Consider the following 13,724-nt stretch of genomic DNA (forward strand, 5'->3'; position numbering starts at 1 on the left):
AGGGAACAGGACTGTTATATGACTTTTCCTGCAAAGCCTTTAGGAGCCAGACTAATCCCAGGCACACCTCGTGCTGACCTTTACACACATACACACAAAACTTTCTGGGAGACTTTCTTTCCCCAGTCTCTTGCTTACTTCATCTCCCAGCAGGGCTGCCTGCTGGACCTGGTGATACTGCTTCCGTACAAAGGGAAGGTGCCTCTACCGCTGGCAGGATTCCTCGGGCAGAGCATGCAATCAGTTCGCAGGGAGCAGCCGCAGCCACAGGAAAGATGCAGAAGCCCAGTCAGAAGGAACACCTCTACAAACTGCTGGTGATCGGGGACCTGGGAGTGGGCAAAACCAGCATCATCAAACGTTATGTCCACCAGAACTTCTCCCCCCACTACCGGGCCACCATCGGCGTGGACTTTGCCTTGAAGGTGCTGAGCTGGGATGCTGAGACCGTGGTACGGCTGCAGCTCTGGGATATTGCGGGTGAGTAGAGAGGAGAACCCTTTGCTCCGTAACTCATCTGGAGATAATATAAAATACAGACCCAAATTAATTTGTACTAATATTTACATTGGAAACTACCAGTGCCCATGCGGTGAGGGAGAGGAGACTGAGGAGAGAAAACTTTGAGGGCAGATTGAAATTTTGGAGTTTCCCTAAAGCCAGCGCACTCCCAAACAAGGAGTGTCAGGGTGAAACCTGCCTCGTCTGACTTTTCTCCCAAGCCCTTAGACACGTGCGGGGACATGGGCACCTCTCCCCAGATGCCCCAGTTCTTCCCCTGCAGCTGCCGCTGTTCAGCTTCCCTCATTAGACCAACGGACAGATCTCTGTGGTGGGAGGGAGAGCAAAAAGAATTCCCCGTTACATCTATTTAATCTGGTGGTAGGGATGAGGGATTCAATAAGATGGTTAAAATTATTGTTCTAGTTTAAAAAATAAGGAAAAAGTATCATCGAGTCACTTTATCAAAATACCTTCCTTCTTCCTTTCCTTCCTCTCTCTCCTACCTTCCTTCCTTTTGCCCAAGGAAATGTAAACAACTTCTGACATCCTTCGAAGAGAGAAGCATTTCTATTTGGCAATATTCCTGGTTGCTAAAAATGTATTTACTCATGTTTACTTGTCCTTATTCCAACATCAAGCAAAAAAAAAAAAAGATAATTTATTCTGTGTGGGGAGAAAAAGAATAAAGAAGTCAGTCCAGTTATCCTTGTATGTTTACATAATTAAAAAATAAAGAATTTGACATTGCTGCTGCCAGTGCTTCAGAGTTTTTATATTTGGCTTCCAATTAAACCCACAATTTTTATTTTTTTTTTTTTTTTGCCACCCCACTTACTAAGAATTAATCATTTTTGATTCAGACCACAAAATAACAGTTTATCTCGATGGCACATTTTGCATGCTATAAGTAATCATCTTTCATTCAGTGTATGTAGGAAACACAAGTACAGCTAGAATGCAATAGCTTACAGCAAAAAGGAGGGCATTTTTAAAACACAGTTAAATTAAGAAGTTTTGTTTGTTAAGTAAGGAATAGAGGTGAACATTATACCAGCTGTTAGGCAACGATGCCAGCCTGTGGCCTGAGCCATGGATTCAGTGATCTAGTCTGGAACAGCACTGAAAAAAACTAGTGAAATGAGAAAATTCTTGACATTCTTATCGTCGGAGGGAGTGCCTTTCTTCTACACTTACTGCCTCATGTCTGAGCTCTGAATTTGGCACCAAGGTACTAAAACTTATGCAACAACACCACTTTATGCACAACATGCATAACCTCAGCTTTTTTACACATCAGTATGGTCTTGTGGTTTTATGATCTTAAATACATATATGCTCAGTTTTCTTTATTGAAAGTTGGAATAACAGGGAAAGCATTGCTTTTATCGCTCACCGCTGACCGATTATAACAGCAAATACATACACATCCAGCAAAACTTTTCTGTATGAGAAAAGGCATTTAATAGTAAATTCTGAATGCATCGGGGACTGAAAGAATGTATTTTGTATGCCTTGTTTCAGAGATTTATTACACTACTAATCATGTGCTGGCGGATCATATGATGTAGCTTTCAGTCAGGCTGCAGAAGCAATTACACCAAGTTGTAGTACTGAATGACTAGCGCGCTTTCTGAGTTATCACACATGACAGAGAGAATTACAGCATAGTACTAAATTTCATATGAATTGCTCAATTCAAAGCCTCTCTGTGAAGGTCAGGACAGTGACCGGTAATAAAAAGAGGTGCTGTCTCGGTTTTAATGACTTCTGTGTAAGAAGCTTTAGCTGTTAATAGATACACATAGAAAATAAGTTCTGTAAGCAGCACACCGAATTCAGATCAGCGTGGTGCTGGCATAGAAGTTATCATGAATAAGCTGGTGAGAAAAAAAGGCTGTTTAAAAATGAAAGCGAAGTAAAATTGACCAGAAATGTTTTATCCTGGCTGTGGCTGGTCATATATCATCACTTGCAAAACACAAATATGCAAGGATAAGAGGGAGGAAAATAAAAGCCCTGGTCTCAGAACATTCTCTCTCTTTGGTAGAGTCTCTGTTACTAGGTCATGTTTAGCTTTGGGGGTAAAGCAATAAATTTTTGGTCTCTAATCAAGCTGAAGGGTGTTGGCTTAGCATTTAGGACATCTAGAATTGAAGCAAATGCTGCAAATTTATCAATATATGAGTATATGTGTATATGTCTCTCTCTCTCTCTTTCCATATATTAGGCATCATTTTAGCTCTTACATCCTGTCCTCCCCCTCCATTATACAGCAAGCAAACTTACTACTAAAAGTAATGTGTAGTCTTCCTTGCACTTCACCGTGTAGATTGGTTAAATTGTTTAACAATCTAGAAACAATCTTCTCAAAAATGTTTTGAGTAAAACTACTGTCAAGCTTATCTCATTATTAGTAGGATTTACATACGTGGTGACTGCATAGGAGGGTGACATACTCTAGCCGTGGTAGGACCAAGCAGTTTACCTTTGTTTACTTTTACAGACATTAGAAGAAAAAACAAATTTGGTTCATCTAGTGCCATCTAATTTCCTAGTTAAATACAGTTTATGTTTCTGTAACATATTTTTTCTGTATTCTTTAATTTGATCAACAAAAACTATAAGATCTAATAGCCAAATGCTGAAACTGCATTTATTTACATGAGAGATAAATACTGAACAATAAGGATAGCTATTATTAGACAAATTAATTCAAGGATAAGGTAGGTTCTGCATCACATATTATTTAAGACTAGGGGTTTTTTTAACAGATAATCTATTCCTGAAGCTATGGGTATTAGACAGGAATAATTGGAGAAAACTTCGTGGTTTATGATGTTATGTTATCTCTAGCAACACACTGGCATTAAAATCCATGAATTTATGTCTGATTCAGTGAAATGCCTAAGTTTCAAGTGACTGAATTTTCACAACTGTGTGTGGGAGGAGATATACATGGTAAAATTTTCCTTGTCTTTTACTTCTGCCAAACAGTTCCATTTTATTTCATTGAATGTCCCAAATTCTCAGTTTTGGTGTTCACGTCCCTGTTGAAGTGTGCCGTCACCTCTACTGCTGTGTCACACATCTTGAAATTTTGCTCCTCCATCAATTTTATTCCTTTTTCCTTATCTTTTCTGCCGCCTCTGTATGAGTTGCCTTTAAATTCATTAACAGATTGTCAGAAGGAAAGCTTTGAAAGAAATTCTTAATTATTCTTTTGATCAAGGCTGCTGTGTCGCGGGTGGCCCTGCAGATGTAGGCTGGGACCATTTTTGAAGAAACCAACTATTGCAGAGAGCTGATTGGGGTGTATTTCCTGTTCACTTCTCTGCAAGGCTGCTCTCAGTGCTACTGTCTGTGTTTCATGCCCACGCTGCCCTGAGATTTCTCTGAAGACCAGCTTTAGCTGCAGATTTACTGCCGGGAGCAGCTCTGCGAGTGCAGCGGAGGGCAGAGAGCAGCACTTTTGAGCCTCCCCTCTCCCCTGCTGCTTTTTCACAGCCATGTCAGCATCACCGTTAAATGTCCTGCTGTGTATGTGTGGGCTGGATTATTCATTGCTACCCAAGCTACGTTGGTTTGCTTTTACAAGACTGGATCAGCCTGGAGAAGAGAAGACTCCAGGGAGACATTATTGCTGCCTTCCAGTACCTAAAGGGGACCTACAGGAAAGCTGGGGAGGGGCTCTTGATCAGGGAGTGGAGTGACAGGATGAGGGGTAACAGCTTTCAACTGAAAGGGGGGAGATTTAGATTCATTATCAGGAAGAAATTCTTTACTGTGAGGGTGGTGAGGCTCTGGCACAAGTTGCCCAGAGAAGCTGTGGCTGCCCCATCCCTGGAGGTGTTCAAGGCCAGGCTGGATGGGGCTTTGAGCAACCTGGTCTGGTGGGAGGTGTCCCTGCCCATGGCAGGGGGGTTGGAACCAGATGATCTTCAAGGTCCCTTCCAACCTAAACCATTCTATGATTCTATGATCTCACCTCTTAAAAAGTTGGACCAATGCATTGGAGATATACACACAATACTAGCGGCAAAAGAGCAGTTTCGTTTCCTTTTCCTGCACCTTTCACCTTCGGAAGCAGCGGTCTTTGCACAGATATAGGCAAATATCACAGAATCACAGAATCACAGAATGGTTAGGGTTGCAAGGGACCTCTGGAGATCATCTAGTCCAACCCCCATGTCCCCACAATTGTAATTTTTTTTAAGACTGTTATGCTCCAGAAGGAGTAAACGGGCTGTTCACAAATACCAGGCACAGCACATCCTCAGCAGTTCAGCCATTTAGTGGCTGCTAAGCATTGCAGTACATATGCATAAATAAGATAGTCATGGTGATTTCTAGGCTAAGTTACCTTGAAATTACTGTTCTGCAAGCATAAATAAGTCCCTTGCTGTGGTGGTTTTATTTCAGTATAGATTTGTGGGGATCCCTGGGCCAGATCCTTCCGACAGCCTGCTTTTCCACATTCTGGGGTGGTGAACACCACCTCAAGGCTGGCTTACATTTCAATCCATAAAGACAATTACTTAAATCCAAGGGTGAAAATTCTGAACATTATTTTGAAGTGAAAGGTAAAAAATGTTTAAATATTTTCCACAAATTCCAGCTTCTCAGTGTTGGCTAAAGGCCCTCTGTAAAGCATGGTGGTTCCCAGAAGATTTTGCCTTTTAGGATGAGGGATGGTGGCAAGAAGTGAAACCCATTGTAATACTGGGCATTAGGCAATTTTAATCATTTTTCATCCTGCACTAAATTTCAGATACTGTGGGTGTGATGGTGGAAGTTATCTGAGTTTTAGCACCTTATCATTCGTTTTTGTAACTTTATCAGAGATGATAGTGGGTAGTGAAAATTGTAGATTTCTGTACAAGTCATGCTGGAAAATTTATGTGGGGCGCATTTTTATAAACTGTGAATATCTCGCTGTTGATTGTTTTAAACCCATGAAGCGACACCTTTCCCTGCTGCACAGGTGCCACTGAGATTAGGATACATGTGCAGGCAGGTGTCATTCAGACAGGAAGTCCTTCCCTTTTGTGGAAATCTTGTCGTTTTGGCACCTTGGTCTCACTGAGTTCTCTTCAAAGTGGAGTAGGATTCATCTGGTTTAAGAATTAGGGAACTTGTACTGAACCATCTGAGTATAATCTACTTACCGTGGGCTTGCCAGGGGGTTGAGGGTAGAGACTAAATACCTCCATAATGAAGCTTAAGTGACCACCCTTAAATGTCTCTCCTTTCTGAGAAGATGCCCTCTAGGTATCTCTTCTCAGTCTCTGACTACAAAGGGACCCTAATCTCAGATACACCCAGTTACTTTTTTTGGAGCCTAAATTAGGGTTGATGAATCCCAGTGTAAAACACCATCTCCATGGGCAAAGGCCATCAGGTTCGTGGGGTTTGATGCCAGGTGCTGGTGGCCTTGTAAGGGATGCAGTAAAGTACAATGGGCCAGATCAAACAAACATTTCACAAGTTTCTGACCCTGCCAATGAAAAGCAAAACCCATCTTCCCCAGTTCCTCTCACAATAAAGCAGATTCTAATGTTCAAGGCAGCCTGGGAGATGCCACTGAATACCTAATGGCTGATCTATTTTTTAGACTAATTACTGCCTCAGCTATTGTGTTGCTGAAAACCTAAGGCCAGATTATGACACCTTTAATACATCAAACGGTGCCTATTTTCATGAGTAATTCTGATAAATGAAAAAGTTTTAGGAACCTCATCTATTAAGACAGGTATTCGTTCACATAAGTGAGAATCTTTGGAAAAAAGAGTCCTCCTGGATCCTCAGACATCTCTCCAAGTACAATGCAAACACTAGAGATCACTTTTTTCACAATGTAAATTAAATAAAAGTAAAGCCATTATGCAAGTGACATAAAACTAATATTCTGTGGTTTACAGACCACTTCTTTTTGTATTCAAGGTTGCATAATGTCTTTATGCCAAGTAAGTTCATGTATTAATGGCAACTGATGGGGAAAAAGACCACTTCAAAAAGAGTTTAGGCACTTTTTTTCAGCCAGCAGCTCCATAGTTTTTCTTTGAAGTGATCGGTAATGGAAATCGGTGAGCTCTGTCCTCCAGCATAAAGCTGCTTTTGCAAACACGGTGGCTTTTCTGTGCAGTGAAAAACCCAGGTATCTGCAAAAGCAGCTAGGAGCAGAAGGAGGAATTGGTGTGTATGACATACTATTTGTCAAAACTTTGTGAGCCACCACTAGCCAGAAGATCACATCATAGGAGTCTTTTATTCTTCTAATAACTTTGATTGTTTGTGATGAATGATTTTATGCTGCAACTTAATAATTTACTTCATGTTCTGTGACATGTCCCACCTATTTAGAAATCTGTGTCCCAATAAATACATGCCATGCCCAAGTTTAGCTGTTCTTACATCATCTGCATCTCATCTACAGTACAAACATCTCAACTTTGCATGAGAAGTATAGCGTCACTGAAATACAATATGCATCGAAACATAATTGCTTATGTTGCTGCTTGCCTCACTGCAAAGTTTCTAATCAGACCTTGACTTTTGTTTGAAGGCACTTTCTTGCAGATGAAAAAAAATTGCTCAGCAAGGAGATTATTGAATAGCACATGACTTAGCCGTTCATCTGATTAGCCCACTGATAGGAATCATAAGACATTTTCATAAAGAATAGCCATAAGAATTTTTCAATATGACCTCATGTTTCCCAGAAATGATCTATTTCTATCTTGCTTTATCAATGGGATGCAGTGTTTGTTTAAGGTAAAAAAAAAAAATCTAACATGAATTTGTGGAGAAGACATCCACTTTTGGTTTCTGTATCATGTGAATGACTTTCTCCTTGCTGCAACAGCTAGTGCATAAAACCAAAGATAAACATCACAAACAGATGGTGTTGACCCCGTAAGTGCGTTCAGTGCTATTTCCACTAAATGAAACTGCATGGTCTACAAGCCCAGTAATCAGCACTCCTCAGTTCTTAACCCAACCTTACATTTGACAGCACAATTTCCATCAGATAAAACCTCCACAGGTAGCCTTCCCAGGGTCAGAGGCAGACTGCCAATCTTCTTGTCTTCCTAACCTACTCAAAATTATGCACATTGAGAAAACAAGGCTAGAAACACTTTTCTGATGAATGTTGTCTATTCTCATGGAACTTCTCAGCTACAGAAGCACATGGTTAAATACAAGAGTTGTCTTGCTTAAAGAGTGCTGCTGTTGTGAGATGTTTCAGGAACTCATAATTCTTCTATTTTGGATCACAGCTCAGCAGTAGACATCAATGGAAATTCTATTTTTTCACTTCAAGAAAAATTCTGTGTAATTTATTTCCATTCTTGGAAACATTTTTTTCAAAGTTCCCATGAAAACAGCATATATATTAACAAATGCACAGCTAGTCAACATACCCCATCCTGACATCGTGTGTCAAGTTTTACACTGTTAATCATATAAATTGAGAGATATTTACAAATGTTCATGTTTGAATATAATAATATATTTTTAGCTCACAAAAATACTGTAAATAACTTCCCAGAAAACACTTTGAATTCAGCAAATAAAACCACAAGTCTTCTGAACAGATCTAGTGTGAAACGTCTCCTCCCAGATCTTTTCACTGGAGCAATATGGCTTTTCATGTTGCTACTGCTGTGCCATTTCTTAGAACACTTCCCACATTTGTAAGGCTTTAAATTCACCTTTATTACCTCTGTGTTTTAGTTTACTGGTAAAAGTAAATTCATAATGACTGCAGTGCCTGGTATGGCTCCAGGGCTTAATTTTATTACTGTTGATTATTATCACTTGCATGAGAATATGTGGGATCCTCCTCATGGATGAGCAGATTGGTTATGTTAGATGTTTTCTACATAATACCATAGTATCAAGGAGCTCCCAATCTGGTGCCTAGATGTTTTGTGACTCCTGTTTAAAGTCCTATTTCGCACACCAAGACCTTTGGCACTGTCCACAGATCTAGAAATCTGGCAGCTTAATAAGACTGTACACTGAAGTTCAAGCTTCTCATAAAGTTACCAAATTTCCTTGGATGTTTGCTTTAAAACTCCTTTTTCATGCTGTACTCTCTTGCATTTTCGTACAAATGAGTCTAGTATGGTACTTACAATTATTTAGAAAAAGAGTAGCTTTCCAGAGACTTAAAAAATGAAGTCCTACCTTCAGTAATTTTCTCTTAGAAAAACTCCTGTGTTAAATTTTGACCTAGATTGGAAGCAGTGATTTTTACAAGGTGATGTTTTTTTTTCCCCTCCTACTTTTTTCATCACAGGTCAGGAAAGGTTTGGAAACATGACCAGGGTATATTACAGAGAGGCCATGGGGGCCTTTATTGTCTTTGATGTTACAAGACCTGCAACATTTGAAGCAGTGACAAAATGGAAAGAGGATTTGGACTCTAAGTTAGTTCTTCCAAATGGCAAACCTGTGCCGACAGTCCTCTTAGCAAACAAATGCGACCAGGGAATAGACGTTCTTATGAACAACGGCATCAAGATGGATCAGTTCTGCAAAGAGAATGGGTTCGTGGGCTGGTTTGAAACATCAGCCAAGGTAATGTTTCCATTTTTTTTTAAATGTTTCTCCAAGTTCAGAGAAATTGGTTCCTGAACCGTTGACTCGGTCAAAATGTATTATCTTGCAAAGCTGGGTGGGATTAATTAACTGTGAATTTTTAAATTAATGCATTTCTATTTGTTTTAGGCCTTTTGTTACAAAGCAAATGACACAAAATATTCTGAAGTGCAGCTGCTCTAATATGATAGGCGAGCAGTAAAGTATGTAACTGGTTGACAACTTACTGCGTAATAGCCTGGGGAGGAAGATGACCTTTGGCAAGACACAAAAGCCACCTCTTGTGAATGATATGAGGATATTTTTCATAATTCTTAACAGTGAATACTAACTCTAAATATTCATATGATGACTTTGCCTGAGAAATGCTGTTTTGAGACAATACTTTTATTGTGTTAGATTCTAGCAAAAAGTCAGTCTACCTTAGAGCTTGTACGATGCTTACAGTTATAAGCTCTCATTCTCAAAAGCCTTTTCAAAAAAATCATGTATCTGGGGAGGAAGGAAAGATCAGCAATCAAAGTGCTGAATGAGCTGCTCTGAGGTTCGGTTTCTTGCCTTGGTACATATTTCCTGAGTACCTATAAGAAAATGGAGATAAAAACCAGAAAGGGCACTGGGACTTTCCGGGTTCGAAGGCCGAAGGTACAGTGCTCCAGCACATCAATTTGAGATTTCTCAGATAACCTCACTGCATGCAAGATTTGGAGAGCTGGTGCGTGAAATATTGATTTGAACACAACAACTCAATGGATGTTATGTTTATTGCATTGTGCAGTTATGAAACTTGGTGTCGTCATTAACAGCTCTGGAGAATGTTTGGATGTTTTAATTGTAAACAGTTTGGCTCTGGTTTGACCTAGATTGTTATTAGACTGAAAGCCAAAATGCTACATTCAATTTTTTAAATTTCCTTTAAGCACTTCAGGAAAATTACTTAAGAATCTTTGAAGTGTATATTTGTATTTTACTTTTCTGGTCTTGACTCCTTCTTTAAGCATTAGTATTTAAAAGAAGTCTCACTTGTAATCAGCAGAAGTAGCAGCAGGTGACTAGCAGCACGTCCTAGTCTGCCTCAAGCATTGCACGAGCTCTGGGCTAGGACGTTTTTGTGGTCAGCATCTTTGCTGTCAAAGTCTTTTCTTCCCTACTGAATCAGCCTTGAAGCTAGCCACTGTTTCTTCAAAACATCATTTTTAGGGAGACATTTTGATCTAGGTCAGTGTGTAAATTATCTGATTCTACAAACAGGGTATTTGTCATTGCTGTATGTGCAGGACCCGATTTGAGTTCAGATCTGTGGATCTCTCATGATTGCTGCTGGATGAGGCCACCAGAATCCAGTGTTACTCTCTAGGATAACCAAACTTTTACTATGGACAGTGTCTAGTTCTGGTTAAGAAAGAGGCCAAGATCTCTTACAACAGCTTCTTCGTGATAATTATGGCAGAAAGCTAATTATTCCAGGAAAAAAAAAAAAGTAAACCTAGAGAGCAAAACATTTGGAATAGCAGCTACAAGAAGATGATGTGGAGAGTTGAGAGGATTATTACAGGAAAAATTATTATTGTTTGTATAAGAGTTACATATTCTACCCCTTTTTAATATTCTGTTAGCTGTCTGTCTTTCAGGCCACAAATAACATGAAATATCTGGTTGCGAGTATTTGGGATTCAGTTCAACCATGATGTGTAACACTATATATGGCTGTTTTCTTTAGAATTACTTTTTCTTCATTTCTGATACGTACGTGAGTCTACATTTCCTGGAGACAAAACCCAATTCACTGAAAACCAAGACCTGAGGGCAAAACCATCACAAAAATCATGTGGAGAGAAATGAATAACAGATTGTTTTAAAAAGCCTGCATCTAAAAGACTTTCAAAGAGAATGAGAGGGGAGAGGATGGACCATTTTTTAAAGGATACAGAGCCGTAGTTTCATTATTTTAGGTTTGGATCAGCAAAGTCATGCAGCTGGTCACTGCTCTTTGGCCTACAAGAAAGGAATCTGTACCATGAATTCTGTACATCAGTCACGAGCAAGCACTTGTCCACCTCTTAAACAGAGCAACTACATTTATTGTGCCAAGGTCCATTGCAGGTCACGGCAGAGAATCAATGTACAAACAATTTCAAAGGTGGCAGAGAGGTTTTACTGTGATGATGGAGCCCATATTGGGTGGAACTATGGAAGTGTAAAGGACATGAAAATTTTTAAAAAGTCACAACAGAGGGGAATTCAGTCCAAGTTTTTCTAAGCCACATAGAATTAGGATTTTGAGGTGATTTAAAGAAAAGAAATATCTCAATTCTTCTTGCTTTATTTAACTCAGAAAACCAAGCAGTCCTCGGGTCCTCAGTGCAATCATGCAGGAACAGAAAGAATCCAGCTATGACAAGACTTGTCTTTAACAGCCATTGTGAAGGGAGCAGTGGGAGTTGAGGACACTTCACTCTGTTATCTGTCTGTTCCCTGTTGCTGGAGACTAAAGACTATCCTGCAATCCCCACACCTAATTTCCACCCAGAATTGGAGGGTCCTGACTTGAAAATGATGCAAAGAAGAGTAATTCCACTTAAGATGGTAGAATCACAACATTCAGACTAAGTTAAATCCAAATAATTTACCCACTTGGTCTAACGTCTGAACTAAAACCTACACATTTTTTCTAAACAAAACTTATTATTACTGCTATTTTAAAATATTGGATGTAACGTATCTAGTATTCTTTCAGCCTAGAGCATATTAAATAATTGAACTCAGGTCTGGGGAAAAAAACCTAGCTATGTTTGCTATAGAGAATAGAAACTCTTCTCTGAAGCAGAATAACACTGACAGAGAAGTCATCATATCGCAGCTAGCAGTTTTAGCAGTTCAAATAAGAAATAACTTTTTTTTTTTTTTGTGGTATCCTGGAATAATTAGATCTCCAGAGGTTTTCTGAAGACGTGCTTGGAAATCTTATAGCCTTCAGAACAAACTGAATAGGATTTATGCATTTTGGAAAAACAAAGGTGATTATTTATAAAAGCACATCTTTTAGTTCTGGTTGCCTTGCAGAAAGTAATGTGCTATATACGTACCTACCATATTTCAAGCTGTCAATGGTTTGAAATTTTTGTCTGCAGCACTGGCAGAGATTACACCAAAAAAACATTACCGTATTATTCCCTGGTGCTGTTTTTCTTAAGTTAACCACTTCAATATAAAACATTTGAGCCACCTAATGCATTCTCGTGTATTAGTTTTGATTCTTGCGTTAATCTGAAGGAAATACTCAGCCTGTTCCAATCTTCTGCTCCCTACAAAGACAGAAATTGTTCTGATAGTTTGGCATGTAAGAAGGGACTTGTGGGGCAACAGCACAATACATTATAGTGATAAGTCACACGGATCACCGTATATCCAGTGGAGAGCCCGGTCTCTTTTACATATGGTTATTTCATTTGTTCATATTGATTGCAGTCTAAAAGGCACATCCTCAGATAGTCAGGAAATAACCTTAACAGTAAATTCTTTATTACCTTAACAGTAAATTCTTTATTAAACTTCATTACCACAACTATTGTGAAAGATGCATTTCTTTAAAGGAAGAAAATTCTCCTTCTTGTCACACATTTAATTATCCTGCATGTGGCCAGAGTAGCTGAGAGCTCCACACACGTTTCCAAGACTTTAAACTGTTTTCACCACCACTCCTAGTTCAAAGAGGCGAGCTTTTGACTTGGATTAGAAAAGCAGCAATTTCAAGCTTATTATCACTTTATAATGAAAATGGAACTTTGCGTCAAAACAGACAAGTCAGTCAAAACCAAATGTGCTTGAAGATACTTAGTTCAGAAATAACTTGAAATACCGTACGACTGACCATAGCTGTGCTGTGATTGTGCCTGAGTTCCTTTTTTCCCTGCTGTAATTCTGCTGTCAGCAACACAGACTTTGGTGAAAAGATATTCACATTTTGTCCAAATTACCCAGAAGGGCTGGTAGCTGTGCTTTTCAGACCCTTACCAAACTAGGCTAAGCACACAGCTCTTTGTCTCCCGAGCATCATGGCCTGGAGACTGAATAAGCACTGAGTCTCTGGGCTATTTGGACACATCCTATTTGGATGTCGAAAAAGTTATAGAGTCTTTCCTCCTCTTGGAAATGAGGATAATGTGTCCTTTCTCCAGCTGTCATCTGACAGGCAGTCCACAGTGTGTCATAGTGCCCAAACACTGGACTAGGAATCAGGAGTCCTCTTTGCCACTGATCTACCAGCTGACTTTCAGAAAGTCACTCTCTCCTCTGATCCAGAATCTTCTTCCACAGAGCAAGGACAGCAGTTCTGCTCCTCCTACCAGTGAGCTCTGTGAATGAACCAAGCTCTACTAGCCCTTGTTTAAATCATAATTTATTCAGTTCTTCTGACTGGACAATTATGAAAGTTGAAAAGAACCAAGCTACACTGTAGACTTGCAGAAGAACAGGGTATGTGGCTTTGATTTCCATAAAGGCAAACAAGGTTTGGACATGTATTTGAATTAGGCTGACACACTGCAGCTGATCTGCTGATCTGGTAACTGAAACCAAAGCAATCCATTTCAGACAGCCAGACCCAGTCAGGGATA

At 39.6% G+C, this 13,724-nt stretch overlaps 1 protein-coding gene across 1 annotated transcript in view; it reads left to right on the plus strand.

Annotated features, from left to right (window-relative positions):
* Positions 1-242: 242 nt before the first annotated feature.
* The window catches only part of RAB38 (RAB38, member RAS oncogene family), a 19,859-nt gene continuing 6,377 nt past the window's right edge, over positions 243-13,724 (plus strand). Inside the window, exons 1-2 of the mRNA XM_009881189.1 lie at positions 243-480; positions 8,807-9,087. Coding sequence (XP_009879491.1) covers positions 276-480; positions 8,807-9,087 — 486 coding nt within the window. The 5' untranslated portion in view covers positions 243-275. The remainder of the gene's footprint in view (positions 481-8,806; positions 9,088-13,724) is intronic.

The sequence above is a fragment of the Charadrius vociferus genome, unplaced genomic scaffold (genome assembly GCF_000708025.1).
Source record: "Charadrius vociferus isolate BGI_N301 unplaced genomic scaffold, ASM70802v2 scaffold1, whole genome shotgun sequence".
Taxonomy (NCBI): Eukaryota; Metazoa; Chordata; class Aves; order Charadriiformes; family Charadriidae; genus Charadrius; species Charadrius vociferus.